Source organism: Furipterus horrens, unplaced genomic scaffold (assembly GCF_987537825.1).
Source record: "Furipterus horrens unplaced genomic scaffold, mFurHor1.1.pri manual_scaffold_5, whole genome shotgun sequence".
NCBI lineage: Eukaryota > Metazoa > Chordata > Mammalia > Chiroptera > Furipteridae > Furipterus > Furipterus horrens.
The window spans coordinates 115500777-115516629 of NW_028327175.1; the positions used below are offsets into that span (position 1 = coordinate 115500777).

At 57.7% G+C, this 15853-nt stretch overlaps 2 protein-coding genes across 8 annotated transcripts in view; one reads left to right on the forward strand and one right to left on the reverse strand.

The window, feature by feature from the left end:
* CORO7 (coronin 7) overlaps window positions 1–15853 on the forward strand; it is a 70216-nt gene that overhangs the window by 34542 nt on the left and 19821 nt on the right. The window lies entirely within an intron of this gene.
* VASN (vasorin) lies at window positions 1791–12267 on the reverse strand. Its single transcript, XM_090277112.1, has 2 exons — window positions 12150–12267; window positions 1791–4312 (listed from the first exon to the last, which is right to left on the reverse strand). Exon 2 carries the CDS (start codon window positions 4303–4305, stop codon window positions 2287–2289), a length of 2019 nt encoding a protein of 672 aa, XP_090133238.1. The 5' UTR covers window positions 4306–4312; window positions 12150–12267; the 3' UTR covers window positions 1791–2286.

Genomic DNA, 15853 nt, shown 5'->3' on the forward strand with positions numbered 1-15853 from the left:
TGTAAGCCCATGTGGCACAGGGCCTGTGGCGGCAAGGACCCAACAATGGGGTCCTGACATTTCTCCACATCCATCCCTGGTCCTGACCTGGGGCCATGGGATCACCTTGGGTAGGGGCTGCACCTTGGCTTGGCTCCCCTACTCAATCCCTGGCCCTCCCTTCATCCCCCAGCTCTCGATCTAATGGGACACCCCAAGTGCCTTTTCTGGGAGGGCACACACCAGCCTCCTTTCTTTAGGTCCCGCCCATACTCTGCTGGCCCATGAGGCCAGGTTTGGCTTTGCAGGGAAAACATTTATTCAGCAGCCACCGTGTTCAGCAGCAGCCCATGAGCCCACAATGGCCCCTTTGACTGGACTGCCGAGGTGGGGGGTTGAGGGGCTGGCTCAGCATAGCTGCTCCAGTAATGAGACCCAGGCCCACAGGAAATCCACCTGGGCCACTGCTTCTGGCTCAGGAAGATGGGGCCCCACCCAGGCCCACTGCCGCCACCTTATGCCCCCACAACCCTCTGCTCGCCTCCTCCCTTCTCATGCCAGAACCCTCGGCAGCTGCTAATTGAATCCAGAGCCTTGTGTGGCGGGGCCTGACTTGGCGCTGACATCAGCGTCCCAAGCTGTAGGGCCTGTTCTCCAGGCATGACTGGGCTGCCTTCTCAACAGGGTGAGGCGAGGGGCCAGGGCGTGAAACCCTCAGAAGAGCACAGGCACGGGGCCTTAGGCATTCTAGCAGCTGCAGGGCCTCTTTGCAGCCCCAGGACCCACCTCTCCTACCATCTGAAAGGTACTAGGAAAAGGCAGTCTGTATCCATCACTGTCTCCAAGCTCCCAGCACCATCCCTGGCCCCTTACCCCTGCTGGTGGTCTTCCTGGAAAACATTCCCACTTCCGCAGTTTTGGAAAACCAAGCACATCTCTACTGCAGAGTAAAGGTGCATCACAGGGCTACCAGGTCTCCACAGGCCAGACTCAGATCTCTGATTCTGCTCCTGGGCCATCTGCCCCTAATTTCCTAACAGCCTCTCCCCCACCAGGGGGCTCCTGCCATTCAGGATCTGTGCTGCCCTTAACTAAGGCCCTTTCTCTGTAGCTGGAGCAGGAAGTCCATGCAGAGGGGCAATGAGACAGTAGGGAGGGTGGGCTGTGTGTGCCATCTGGTCCTGCATCATCCATGAGGGCCTGGCAGGACATGGCAGGTGTAGACTGCCTGTCATACCCATCCCTGAAAATGGACCCTTGGGGACCCTCTTGGCATGCATCTGCCATGAGTCTCTTACAGGAGCCAGGAGCACGGCAGCTCCTGGGCCTGTGTAGGCTAAGGCTGTCCTAACTGTTCTTCCACGAGGTTGGAAGCTGCCCAGCTTCTGTCCCTGTTCCTGTACTGAGAGGCTGGACTGGGCACCTCATTGGAGGCTGGATGGACCCAGCTCCAGGGCAGGACTTGTGGGAATGCTGCCCTTCCCAACATGGCCCTCAGCAGTAGCCCTCCCAAGCCCAGAGGATGCTGGCCAGGGCCTGGTGTCTGCTGGAGAGAGGGGTCCTGGGCCCCTAGTTCCCCACATGAGAGGGCTATCCCTTTATACCCACCCTGCACCCCTACCCTCCCAGAGCCCTGGGGCCATGCCAGAAAAACACTCATTTTATTTTATCTTTTATTTTTCTTATAAAAGGCCTTCATATCATTTATCTTACAAAAACCAAAGTCTTTGTCTCTGAGTTTGAAAAACATTTTCCCAGAATAAATGGGAAAGGATCTCTTATAAATATATTTTAAAAAACAAAAGCAAAACTTGTTCCTAAAGCGTCTTTCTTTCCAGTTTCTTTTGTTGCTTCACTCCCTGGGGCCAAGGCTGAGATACACACCCATCCTTACTCCTGCTGTCTGTCCCTCTTCTCTCTTTTTGGGGGCTTCCTTCACTGGCCCCCAGAGTCTCCTTGGGTTGGGAGTCTGGCAGCCCTAAGCCTGTGTTACCAGCACACGGCAGAGCCTGCCTGCCCTGCCCCATCCCAGAGGATGCACATTGCAGAGGACAGGGCATATGCCATCCTCAGAGGCACTTGGGCTTCGGGGGTCCTTAAAGGTCTTCACCTGGGTCCCAGCATCTTAGATGAGGAGACCAAGGTCCAGAGAGGGGCAGGGACTTGGCTATAGTCACACAGCCCTTGCCTTCCAAGATATGTCGTCCTCATCATGTGGCTCTGAGAACTTCTTGGTCTGGCAGCAGAAGGGTGCTGGCCAGTCTCAGTAGGGCTGAGAACCCAGCCCCAGTAGTCCATCATTCCCACTTAGATGTAGGGCTTAGTGGGAAGAGGCCCTTGGAGCCCAGGCCCTGGGTAGCCCATGAGTGGCACCTCACACTCAGGCCCACCAGGCAGGGCCTCCCCACCACCCTCACTTGCCTTGGGGCCTGGCTCTAAGGGGGCCTTCACCCCCTCCAGCTCCAGGGGCCCAGACCCTACTTGCCCTTTGCCCTGAGCTGCAGCTGCTGCGGCCCGCCCCCGCCGCACGAAGTAGGCTGCCCCCACAACAGCTAGCGCGGCCAGGAGCACAGCAGCCAGGGCAGGTGCAATGAGAAGCGGCAGGTTGCCCTCTCGGGCCTGTGTGACGGGGGCATGGTTGGAGCGGACAGCTAGGGGTGTGCGGGCCTCTCCACAGGCCTCCTCACCCTCAGGCACCCGCCCAGCCCCCAGGGGCCTGACACAGATGGAGTAGGTGGCATTGGGCCGAAGCTGGGTGACTGTGTACTCAGAAAGTGAGGCAGGCAGCCGCAGTGTCACTGACCGCTTGTCAGGGCCTGACAGGTTGCGGTAGGTGAGGCGGAGGCTCCTGAGCTGCACAGTGCTGCCCTGCAGGTAGCGCTGCAGCCCTACCCTCAGAGAGGTGGGGCTTACTGGCTCGATTCCTAGGGGCAGGGGCCCAGGAGGTCTCACAGTGGCTGAAGTGGGGGTGGGCCACACCCCCTGCCTTACCAGACTCTCACAGTACAGGCCGGTAAAACCTTCAGGGCACAGGCAGGCTAGATGGCCCTGAGCCCCCAGGTGGCAGGTGCCCCCGTTAAGGCAGATTGATGCTGGGCAGTCCTGGGTCTGGGGGTCAGGTCCCACAGTGGGTGGTGTGGCCGGTGGCAAGCTTGGGGCCTTGGCAGCAGGCTCTGTGGGGTTTCGCCAGGTGGGGGCTGGGCTGGAAGACAAGGATGTGGGTTCCCATGCCAAGGACCTTGTGGTGGGCACCGTAGCCGTAGTGGTGGTGGCTGGGCAGCCGAAGTCGGCATAGTCAAGGTCCAGGAGCATCTGGCCAGCATTCTTGGGTGGGAAGTGGCAACGCGTCTCCTCTGGGCTGGCCAGTGCCACGTGGTTCTCCCGCACCCAAGGGCTGAACCAGCTCAGGGAGCACACACAGTTGAAAGGGTTGCGGGCAGCTGCCAGGAGCCGCAGGCGGGGGAAGAGGCCCGAAAGCTCATGCGGCAAGGCCTGGAGGCTCAAATTGCTCAGGTCCAGCTCCTGCAGGGCTGTCAGACCAGCCAGATCCTCAGACCGCAACTGGGCAATGCGGGTATTGCCAGCCAGCCGCAGGCGCGTCAGTCCCTGTAGGCCCCGGATGGTGGGCGGCACATGCTCCAGCTGGTTGTCTGACACATCCAGGTCATGTAGATTGCGAAGGCGGCCAAAGAGCCCCTCGTCCAGTTGCCGCAGACCCAGGCCAGCCAGCCGCAGCGCCTCCACATTTGCGGTGTCTAGGGCACCAGGCTCCAGGGCAAGGAGGCTATTATAGCTGAGGTCCAGCAGCAGCAGGCTTGGGAGGTGCAGTGGGGGCAGTGCCCGAAGCTCATTGTCTTGCAGCTTGAGCTCCAGGAGGCGGTCAAGTGCGTCAAAGGCACCAGGCTGGATGTGGTAGATGCGGTTCTTGCCCAGGTAGAGGCGCTCCAGGCGCCGCAGGCCACGGAAGGTCTCGTTGGTGATTTCGCGCAGCCTGTTAGCAGTGAGGTCCAGGTTGCTGAGGTTGGCGAGTGGCCGGAACAACCCACTGGGCAGGCTGGTGATCTGATTCTGTGACAGGTCCAGAAGCTGCAGGCCTGGCAGACTGGTAAAGGTGCCTGCGTCCAGTGTGGTGATGCCATTGTCGAAGACGTACAGGCCCGCTGTGTCAGGTGGCACGTCTCGGGGCACTGTGGTCCCATGGCGGGCAGTGCAGAAGACTGTCTGTGGCTGGTTGCATTGGCAGCCAGATGGGCAGCCCTGCACCCCAGGCCCTGGGGCTAGCAGCAGTAGCAGTAACAGGAGCAGGGGGACCCTGGAGTGCATCATTTGGTCCCTGGGAGGAGAGAGGAAAGACAGGAGACCGTGAGTCAGGGGCCCAGGAGATAGCCATGCCAGGCAGGACGGAGAAGAAAATTCCAAACCCACTTTACTACTCCCTGCCTCCAAATCCAATAATATACTGTAGTTATGAGTCAGATCTCCAGTGCCTGGGCCCTGTTCCTGTCCCAGCTCCATCACTCCCTTGCTATGTGACTTGGAACAGTCATGCTATCAGTTGATATTTCTTGCACTGTTACCAGGGTTCAGTGGGTTAATGCATGCAGAATGGGGTCTGGCCACAAAGGAAACCTTCACCTTAACCCCATCCTTCCCACCTCTCTGGCTCAGAGAGAACAAGTGGTCAAAAAGCATCATGCTCTGTGCCCTTCCCCCACCCCTCCACCCCCAAATCTCTGTTGAGGTAGACAGGGAAGCAGGGAGAATGGTGGCTTCTGAAGTAGCAGCCCCTCCTTGGAGCTTTGGGAGAGATTGGTGGGCAGTCAGCCCAGTGCGTAAGCAGAGAAGCTGGCTGCCCCAGGCCACCGGCCCCTGCCGCCACGCTCTACATCCTCCAAGTGAGGAGAGACTGCAGAGGGAAGACTTCACATGGAAACTATGGGATCAGTGTTTTTCCAATTGTGAAGTCAGACCTGCCCAGGATGGGAGCTGTGGCTGGCCAGGATGTGGCCAGTGGTAAAGTTCCTAGGGAAGAGAGCAGAGGGGCTGGAGTAATTGGCAGGTGTCCCCATGGGAGGAGGGTTGTAGGGAGGGAACCATGGTCTTAATAGCCCCTGAAGGTGCAGTAACAGAAATAGACATAAGGGAGTCCAAGCCTCCTTGGGCTGACTCAGGGCTCAGGCTGGGAGAATTGGTTGCATGGTGGCCTCAGAGGGAATGCCAAACCTGGAAACACTCCCCAGATTCCTTCATCTACCGTTTCTTGGGTTCTACTCTGGGCTGGGCACTGAAGCAGAGCTACAGCCTTTCCCATGTGCCAGCACCACTGAGCATTCACAGCCACCTCTTATAGTCCCCCCAGAAGCCATTCCAGGTGGAAAGTATTCTCATCACTCTCAGAAGAAAGAGAAAGTGGGGCTCCTGGAGGGGCAGTGACTTGCTGCCATTGCACTGCCGTGAAATCTGAGCCAGAGCCTGGATCCTTAAGCAGGTCCAGGTGTGGCTGGGCTGCCTGCCTGATGTGGGGCCCAGTTCTACCAGGGTGGGGGTGGCTTCCCCAGTTGCTCCAGGCTCCAGCTTGTAGTTTGACCTACCCAAGACAGGATGGGGCCACAGCATGGGCCCCCATTCATTCAGGCTCCTAGGGGAAACCCAGGGAACACCCCCAGCAGCAGTCCCCACGCTCAGGGCCCTTACAGTCCCAGAGAGACTAGTACCCCTCCCTTCCAGGCACCTCTGCTCATACAAGAGTCTTTTGTGCTGGGGCTCAGCCTCCCCTCCCCCCACACTGGCCAGCAGTCAGGCCAAGGCAGGTAACATGTCTTTCTCCCTGCAGAATGCCTTCTGCCCTACTGCCATTTTTTGGGCTGTCCCTCCCCCAGGGAAATGGGCTCCTGGAATAGGAGGTGGGATCCCGGGATGGACCAGACAAATCACTGGGGAAGCCACTGTGGTCTTAGGCCAGTTCTTGGTAAAGGCCTGTCACCTATTTTGGGCTCACCTATGCCCTTCCCACCTGCAGGGTCCCCACTACCTGGGAAGTGGGGCCATTGGCCTCTACCCCTCACTAGTTAACACTTAATGACCGCCTTTCGGAGGCTAGGCAGGGAGGCCTTCCCTGACCCATAACCAGTGCCCCCTCCCCTGCTCTCTAAGCCCTTGACTGCTTCATTCACCCCTGGCTTTGCCAGTGCCATCTCAAGGGGGCTCCAATCACCCCACCCAGCCTCCTCCCCTACAAGGACTTGCTCCACCCTCACTGACTCAGAAGTCAGCGGGTTTGGCCTGGCCTCCAGATGTGGGCTATGAGCATTCCCCACCCCCCCACATCCACGTAGGGGGTGAGCCACCTCCCCCTGAATCAGCTCTCCTGGTGGAACAGCCGGGGGTCAGGAAGAGAGCAGCCAGGCTCAGGGTGGGGAGACCCTACACGTGGCCAGCCTGACCACCCTTGTGACGTTGGCTTCCCACAGGACTCGTATAAGATCATGGCTAATAGCTCATGCTCTAGTCAGGCTGGGCCAGGGGTGTCAGAGCTGTAAGGTGTGGACAATGGTTTCTCTCAGCTCTCTCAGTGCCTAGGTTTTCTTCATCTGTCCACCAAGGCATTTCAGAGTTGACACCCCCCAAGACTGGGGTACTGCTGGGGGCATTCCCTGTTCTTCATTGAGGAGGGGACCAGCATGGGCTCTGGCCTTTGCTCCCTTTAATCATCGAAGTCATCCCTGGGGAGGGAGGCAGCGACTGCTATGGGTCTGTATGGACCCAGAGTGGCAATCTGGCTGAGTAGCTGGGAGCAGAGGCTGCATCAAGAAAAGAGTGACTGGCATCCTGGGCTGGGGAGATGCCAAGCAGCCAGCAGCTCATCTGCTTCCCACTCCCTAGGAGGCAGGAGTGGGCACCTTGGCCTGAGCCTGGATCCACCACCCAGGAAGGAGTTGGCACTAGGGCTTTGGAAAACAGCAAGTGGGGCTGGTTGGCTCCTCCACAAGGTACCTGGCACCGAGAGCAGATCAGACATCAGACAGCCCCCTAGAGGGGACCTAGAGGGCCAAGACTGACTGTTGAAGGGTAGGTGACAGCTATCTGGTGGTAGGAAACAGAAACCGGGATTGAGACCCAAGTTCTGCCCCTAAATAGCTTCCCAAGTCCCTTCCCACCTGTGGACCTCATTTTCTCAGCAGCCCTGCTTCACCCTCTGGAGTTGCCTGAGTACCCAGTGTTCTGTTTGTTTTCAAATGGGTAAAGTTCTGGAAGCAATTCCACTTGCCTGGGTACATGCTGGTGGGTGTGCATTGGGGATTGGGGTGTCTCGTGGTGGGGGGTGGGTGTGGGTCATGGCTGCCCTTGCCCAGCCAGTTATAATTTCAGCAGCTCTGAAGGACCAGGAGCCTGGGCTTTGATATCTGATCCCCTGACCCAAGGCAGGGAGGTGGGACCTTTCCCTCTGCAAAGGGTGGGGGGAGAATTCTGGAGGTAGCACTGACATTTGGGGTGGGGAGTAGGGGAAACAGGGCAACAGGGTCCCCGGCATCTGTCCTCCATCTGGATTAGGTACAGCCTCACCTTAGCCTGGCCCTGCTGTGGCTTGGTGAAGAGAGGTGGCAGGCAGAGAGGACTGGGCTCTGCTGCTGGCCTTGCCAAGCTGCAAGGAACAGTTGCTGGCATGGTGTTTTAGGGTCTGACTGCCTGTGTTGGCAGCCTGGCCATGGGCCTTCATCTCAGTTCCCATCTGTGAAGTTAGGGGCTTAGTAATAGTGCCTGGTTTTCAGGGCCATTTAGTTTGTACTTGGAGCACATTCTGAGTGGTCAGTCAACACTGGCTACTTGAGGGAGGGTGTTATCCATAAAACCAGAGCATCGCCTTCCCCACACACGGGGGAGCATGCCATGGTGTGTGAGGAGCTTTGCACCCCTTTAAGCACAGACAGGAGTCCTCTAGGCTGAGGGTGAGGCCTCCATGCAGAGTGTTCCCCAACCTGTACTCTTGGGTTATGGGCATGGTAGAGCAGCCTGATTGGGGTGGGGGAGTGCCTTTAGTTTTGGAGGGGGTAGGAGGTGAGCTGTCATTTGGCCAGCCCCCTTCAGCATATGACCTCAGGGTGGGGAGAGAACAGGCAGGGCTCCATCATCTCAGCTCTCAGGGGGACCCAGAGTGCCCCCACCTACTGCCAAGTGTGGGACAGACACACAGGCCCCTGCTCACACAAAGACCCTGGGTCAAGCAGGGGCTAGCAAGTGGGTGGAACTTGGGCATTTGGGTGACTGAATCATGTCTGATTCAAGGGAATGACAGGCCAGCATACCCCTCTCCTATGCCCAACTCTGCAGAGTGGGTGCAGGGGTCTGGTACTGTAGGCCTGACCCTAGGGCCCTGGGCCTCTAGCTCCTAGTGTTGGCCCGCCCGAGCTAAGCACTGCCGGCCAGGCCTGGCAGCAGCCCAGCCCAGGAGTCTGCCAACCCCCCAGGCAGGCGGGACCGTGCCGGCAGCCAGGACAGCTGGCTCCAGTTTCGCTGACGTGTCTGAGGAGGCTCAGGGCCCAGGTCAGGTCCACCCGTCTCCCTATCCCTGGGACAAAGCAGCCCCCGGCCCAGCAGGGCAAAGAGGTTGGGGTCTCCCTCCTGGGTCTTCATGGAAGGGGCCAAGATGGCAGAGCCTCAGGTTCCTCAGAGATGGCCCTCTCCAGGGTGGGGCTAGAGGTCCCTACTCATCTTGGTGTCTCTACCGTACTCCATCCACCACTCCCCCTGGCTCTGCTCATTCTACAGATAAGTCCCTGACACTCATTCATGACCTTATCCAATTCCCTTCCCTTTCTGGGGTCCCACCTGGAACCCCAGAATCACCCTGGCAGTTTTGGGAAGTTCCTGATGCCTGGGCCCTACCCCTGGGCTAAATAAGAATGTCTGGGGTGGGGCTTGGCAGAAGCTCCTTAGGTGAGTCTTCCCTACAGCTAGGTCTCAGACTCTGATACAGAAGGCTGCAAAGGGGACAGTCTGGACATCACCTTGTTTCTCCCAATTAGGGGAAGATCCCTGAGCAGGTGTGGGAGAACACGAGTCTGACAGGCCCCAGGTGGGGACCTTCTGTGGCCACCAGACCTGTCAGCCCAGGGCAGGAAGATCAGTGACTTAAGGCCAAAGTGGGCCCCCAGGACAGTGGGATGTGCCATCTTAGTTAGGAGAGGTGCCACTCTGTTGGGAGAAGACACCTGCTGCCCCGGGAGCTATGTGGTAGCTGTGGCCCAAATAGAAATGGGCCAGTCCAAATGCCACTGTTGCCATGTGCAGGTGTGATGCCACCAGGGCTGGGCTCAGGCACAGGGCCTCCTCACTGTCCTGTTTCCACCCAGGGCCAAGCGCCCATCAAGTAAGGTCCTAACCCTGCAATTAACCCTGAATTTCCCAGAGGAAGGTCTTAGTCACCAAGGGAGGCCACCAGCCCCAAGTCAGCTGGGCCCAGGCTATCTGGGGCCTACACAGGGTCTAAGAAGGAAATTGCCCCAGAAGAAGTCTTGCCCTTTCCTACTCACCATGCCCAGAGACCTAGGTGACCCTGTGGTAGAATTGGCCCTTCCTCGGATATGTGAGCTGATCAGCAGACAGGTGGGATTGACATGAGGAGCCACCACCCTGCCCTCCCCCTCTCTCATTTCTCACTGCTGCCTATCCAGGCCCCAGTGAAGTCCCAAGCCCAAGCCCAGCCCCAGCTCCAGCCCCTTCTCAATGCAAGCCAGCTTTCTCCTCCCTCCTTAATTAAATCTCTTAGGCAGCCTCAGAGGAATGTCAGAGCCTTATTGCATTTCCCTAGAGGAGACTGGTGGGGGGGGCCTTCCCCCAACCTTGGAGAAGAACTGGCTCCTTGCCTGCCCCCACCCCCTAAACCCGAGGTGGTCTAAAGGAGCCTGCTTCAGCCTCCTCATACCCAGGGAAGCTGGAATGAGGAAAAGCGGGGGAGGCCTACAGGCCTGGCCGGCCTGGCGGCTCAGCCAGCTAAAGGAAAGCAATCCGGCTGACTCTGGAATGTGGAAACCGATAAAAGGAAGAAGGCTGAGCCTGCGCCCGCCCGTGGTGCATGCAGACTCCCCGCAGCACCCCTACCCGCCCCCAAACATATCCCTGCTGCAGTCACGCGCACACAGGCACACGCCCACGCCAGAAACACGCCCAGTGGGCTGTGTTTTCACACATACCCTCCCCCCTTCTCCAAGAACTCACAAATTCCACAGCAGTGAGGGGAGCTGGTTTCTTGGCAGTGCAGACAGAGCCTTGGGCTCCCCAGCCCAGGGAGAAGACTCTAAGGAGAGCTGGGGGGCGGGGGGGCGACAAGTCTGGAAGGAGTCTAACCTATTTAGCGGCATTGCTGCCCTTCCCATGGGCAAGGATGCTTTTGTGAGGAGAGGCTTACCCCAGCCTTCTCTCTGGTCATCAAACAGTACTAGCTGGCTGGGCTGCTAGGTAGGAACTGTCTTCTGGCCCCAGCTGGACCCACTTTCCTATCCCCAGGAGCTGCCTACCGCAGGGGTGGGGTCCACTTATAAGCCCCCATGAGGACTCAACTCTCTTTACCAGGGACTTGTCCCAGCTCCCCCAGGGTTGTAGTAGGGAAATGGGAGCCAGAAACTGGACCCATCTCCTGCCCAGGGCATCTCCCTGGCCCTGGGGCTGCCTGCCAGAAGGGCCTTCTGGTGAAAGCAGAGGTCTGGACAATGTCTAAGGGTCTTCTTGTGTTGAACCCCCTCTCCCATTTCCAGAGTCTAGAGAGTAGTGCCATCCCAGCAAATGCCCTGGAACACCAGCCCCCACTGGTCCCATCTGACTCTGGACCCACAGGTCCCAGGGTAGCTGTTTCAATCTGTAGCCGCACGAAGCCAGGGAGGTGGGGACAGACCATGCCAGGCCCCCAGGCTGGCACGAGCATCGTCCCTCCCTGGGCCCAGGAGAGGCCAAGTAATGGTCTGGAGAGAATCCAGCTGGGCTGCTCATTACCAGAGCCCTCTTCCTGCCTCTGACACTCTGTTTACAGAAGCTCTGGGGCCTGATTCCCCTGGGAGAAGACAGCAAACTCAGGGGACTGCTCTCCCACTGCCCACCCCTCTAACCCGCTTGCCTTAGTGCTGTTGGTTCTTGCCAACAGCTGGGCCCTAATTGGACTTCACTGTCTACTGGACCAGCATGAATGGACACTACTTGGAGGGTACCGGCCCAGCCACTTCTTTATGCCCTGGACCTTTGAGATTCAGTCCAGTCCCCCAGCCCCAGAAGCTCCTGGCCCAGATATTAACCCTCCCCCTGGTGCACTGGGACAGTGTCTCTTCTCTTTGTCCTTCCCACCTTGCAGGCCCCATCCCTAGGTCCCAGGGGGTGAAGTGGTCAGTGACCCTGGTGTGGTAATGGTTAAGGAATGGTTGGCACCAATCTGCTGATCTGCCAGTGACCACAGAGGGACCTCAGCAGCCCTCAGGCCCCAGTGCTGCCAACCCTGGGACACAAAGGACTAGGCTGGCTCAAGGCCATTGGGTTCACAGCCCAAGCAAAGCCCCTTCTGGCAGAGGCGTAGATGAAGCACGCTAATACCTGGACCCCAGTCAGCCAAGGTCTAAAGTGTCGGAGGGGGTTGGGGATGGGGATGTGGAATGGTGCATTAGTACCTTCCAGCCACCCGCTTACATCTCCCCAGGACTGCATGCCTGGGCACCCCCTACCCTGGCTCTGTCCTGAGTGAAAAGGGCCCACATGACCCCTGGGAGCCAATCTGCACAGGGGCATGGGAGCCTCCAGGCCCAGAACCAGACAACTAGGAGGTAAAAGCAACCCAAGACTACGGCGTGGCCATTCCCTCAAAGGGGTTTAATTCATAAAACTGGTCACGCCAGAGGGCCCGGCCGTGGGAGGAGGAAGCGAGGGAGGGGGTGTTTATTTTGTCTGCTCGCAGACTGGCCGGCCAGCCGACTAGTGAGCCGTGTACACATATCCGCGCGCGCACCCGGCCACGGGGCTGTCCGCCCCCGGGTCGGCCCAGGTGATGGTGCGGGGCTGAGGGCACATGCCTGCTCTGAGTGCGTTTGCGTGTGGCGGAGGGCTCTACTCGCGTGATCAGCGCGTGTGCCTAAACCTCTGTGGCGCCCCTCACCCGGGTCCTGTCCGAGCCCCCCAACCCAGCAGACACTCACCCGGACAGCGGCGGCGGGGAGCTGGGCGGGGCAGCCGCAGCGTCAGTCCTTCCCCGCCAGCCAGACCAGAGGGTTCCTGGTCCCGAGGTAGCCGCGTCTGTGCACCCCCACTGCGGGTTCGGGCTGCGGAGTCAGCTTGCGGGAGGCGGGTCATGCCTTTAAGGCAAGGAGGCGGGGCTGCCGCTGCCAGCGGGCGGGGTCGTTTCCCATTGGTCGGGGCGGAGCGGGGCCAAGGGACACCCACCTTCCCTCTTCACTGTTGGGCGTCCTGGTCCTCACCCCGCCACCTCCTAACTTAGCAGGTGGGAGAGACCTTGTCCCTGGCCGTCCGGAGTCCGGAGTCCGACGCTCCAGGTGGATATACCACTTGTTTGCCTTATGACCCAGGACAGGTGCCTGTTTTTTGTGTACAAAGCAAGTGAATTTGAATGAAACGGAGTCTCAAACTTGGATGCTGTGACACACCGGACAGATGACATAAATTCACGGAGCAGACTCCAGAGCTTGTGCAGACCTGGAAGAGCAGGGGATGAGGGGAGTAAGGGCTGGTGTAAGGACTTAGCCCCCATGACCTGCCTCAGCCTGCCAGAGCTTTGGATTTTTCAATAGAAACTGGAAATCCGGATTTTTTATTTTTTATTTTTATTTATTTATTTATTTTAGGTGAAATCTCTCAATGTGCTATTGTTGGTAGCTAATCCCAATTTCAAAAACTCCTGGGCAGGCTCTACCAAGCCATTCTGAGGGCCTCCTAGATACAAACCCTAACGCCAAATCTAAATTCTGGGGTTCTTTTAGCCATGACAGCTTTCATGGTTGTGATCATCCTTGGACCACCTTTCCCTCGTTTTAGATGAAGCCCTCACAGTTACAGAGAGCTCCAAAGCCAGAGTGTGTATGTTGGGGTGGGGGACTGGGATGAGGTGGGAGGTTGGGCCTCATGGTCAGTGGGTGGGGCCTGGGTGCAGCTGACAGTGGCCCTTGAAGGGGCCAGAGGGACAAGTGCCAGGGACTGGACTAGTCCAGAAAAATCCCCTGCCTTGGAGGATTCCAGGAAAGGGCTCTGCCCTCCTCCCCCTCCATGTTTGTGGTCAAAGGCATGCCTCAGAGCTTTGGGACCCAGCTCAGCATCTGAGTTCCAGAGGGCCCCAGGATACCCGCCTCCTCTTCTAGCCTGGCCTGCAGCCAGGGCCTTTGCCTGGGCCAGCTTGAGTCTTAGTGGGCCCAAGAACTTGTCCCATGAGGCTAGGCGACACCAGCGCAGGGGCTGGGGGGTTGTTTTTTGAAGGACTTGCTAACCTCCAAAAGGCAGGACAGACTCTGTGTCCGGTTGCTAATAAGCTAAGCAGGGTTCAGTGCACCACTTACCTCTCAGACTTACCCTCTCGGCTCCTAGCTTCCTCAGGGCTTCTCCCCAACAGGGCCCCTTTCAGGAAAGGGATCTGGATCCCACACCTGCACTCCTTGCTTATTGTAGTATTTGTGGACATGTAGCATAATTTATGAACCTCTGCTTGCTCCTGGGCCAGATCTGGCCCTTAGGTGTGTTTCATCTGGCCTGTATGGGAATTTTTAAAATTTTGATGCCATTGCAAACATTAAAAATCCAGTGGTTTTACATTAAAATGGGACTTCCCAGACTGCCTTGAACAGGAACTCTCAGCTGGAGCCAAGTGGCAGCTGCCCCCCCTGACCAAACCTCAAGCCCACAGGTCACCCTAGTCCCCGCCACTTCAGTCATCTCACATGAGGCTGCTTCACTTACTCAGTTTCCTGAAGCATTTGACTTTGCAGTCGGTACCATATGGCTCTGGTCAGACTGTCTCTATGCCTCTGCCTTTGGATCCTGTATCCTCTAACACCCTCATGAGTGTCCACAGATTCTGTAGGAGGGAGGGGATGCTCCGAAGACCAGCCTGACTTGCCCTAAAGAACAAGTCTTCCTGGCAGGCCCTGAAGCCTCTCACTTCTGCAACCAGTTCTCCATGATGGAGAGACCCCTTGTGCCTAAATGGTCCATCCCCTGCCCTGATCTTGCATCTTGGACTCAGGCCATGTTGTCATCCAACCAGAGGTTCAGGGGCAGCTTTCAGGAGACCACTCCCTAGTTTTTCCATCCTTTCCTCATATGGTTTCAAGATACCACTTCCCTTTAGAACCTGGTTACCTGGATCCTCTTTGAGGGAGGGAGCTAAGAGAGTGTGAGGCACAGGTTGGTCCAAGGGGATCCCCACTGGCCAGCTTGGGTGACAGAGGCAGATCCAAGGAACCTGAACTGATCTGGACTAGTGGCAATGCAAGGATGTCTATACTGGTGGGCTGGTGGGGAGAACCAGAGAAGGCCTACTGAAGCTGTCCTTTTCCTAGCAGGCACACCCTGGTACTTCCTGCGCTAATTGCAGAATATTGGGAGAGCTGATGGAAATATCAGAGGCTGACCCCTCCCCTACATGATCCACTCTGCAGCACCATCATTCTGTGTCTTCTGGGACCTGGGCTCTAGACTGAACCCAGGTCAGAGCCCTTTTCAGTGTCAGGCCCAGATATTAACCCTCCCCTTGTGCCATGGCAGTGGGAGAGGTGCCTGTGCCAGCTCTCACCACCTCTGGCCCTCTGCCAGGCTGGGGCTGTGCTCTACATTCCAGACCCAGCTTGGCTTTCTTTATAAGGCCTGGGGTCAGGCTTTGGGGCTGGTGCCTTGACCCCATTTCCTGGCCAGTATTTTGGCAGGCAGGTGCTCCTGCCTGACTGAGCTACCCAGATAACTCTGCCTGAGGCAAGGGAGACAGGCTTGACTTGTTGAAGGAGCCAGCCCTGCCCTCTGTGACTTCCTGCCCTTGTATCCCCAGCACCTGAGTCAGTAGGCCAGCCAGCTGGGACTGATGGGGCGGGGGTGCGGGGAAGCCAGGTCATACCTCTTAAGGAGGTTGTTTTAAAGCACAGGTGAGCCACTGATGCTGTGGTGGAACTGATAGTCCCACCAGTTCTCACCAAGCCAGCAGGATTACCCCATCCCACTTGCCCTTAGGCTCTGCCCTGAACCCATCACCTCTTCTTTCCACTCCTTCCACCCATCTCCACATGGTCATCTGCTCAATGCACATCTGCTTTTACCCCTCTTTACTGAAGATGTGCCACCAGCTTTTCATTTCTTGTCCAGTTGATACAGAACACTCCTCCTGATATAGCAGACCCTGTCCTGTCTTGCCTCTCCCCTCTCCATCCCAAGCCTCTGCCTCTCTCCTTCATTGCCCAGGCCATGCGCCCACCTGCCACAGGCATTTTGCTCATGCTGCTATTACTACCTGGAACACTCTCCCCTGCGCGTAGGACCATCCCCTCTGCCCTCCACCGTATGTCTTCAGAGAACTTTTTCTTCACATGTTTATCTGTGAGACTGTGTCTGCCTCTCCATGTTGGGAGCTCCTTGAGGTCAGAAGTAGGGTCTTTTGCACCCACCTCCAGTCATACCTGTAGGCTGAGTTAAGGGTTGGGCACAGACCAGCTTGCCTAAGCAATGAATGATTGAATTTAGTGAAAGCCCTGTTAGAGCTGCTGAAGGGACCTGCATCGAGCCCCTCTGGAGCCAGCATCAGTATGGGAGGACACCCCAGGCCCACATTCACTTTGTCCTCCTGCTTCCCCCCACTTCTCCCAAGGCAGGCAGTGGTCAGACCAGGCCAAGCAAGGAAGTTCTGAACCCA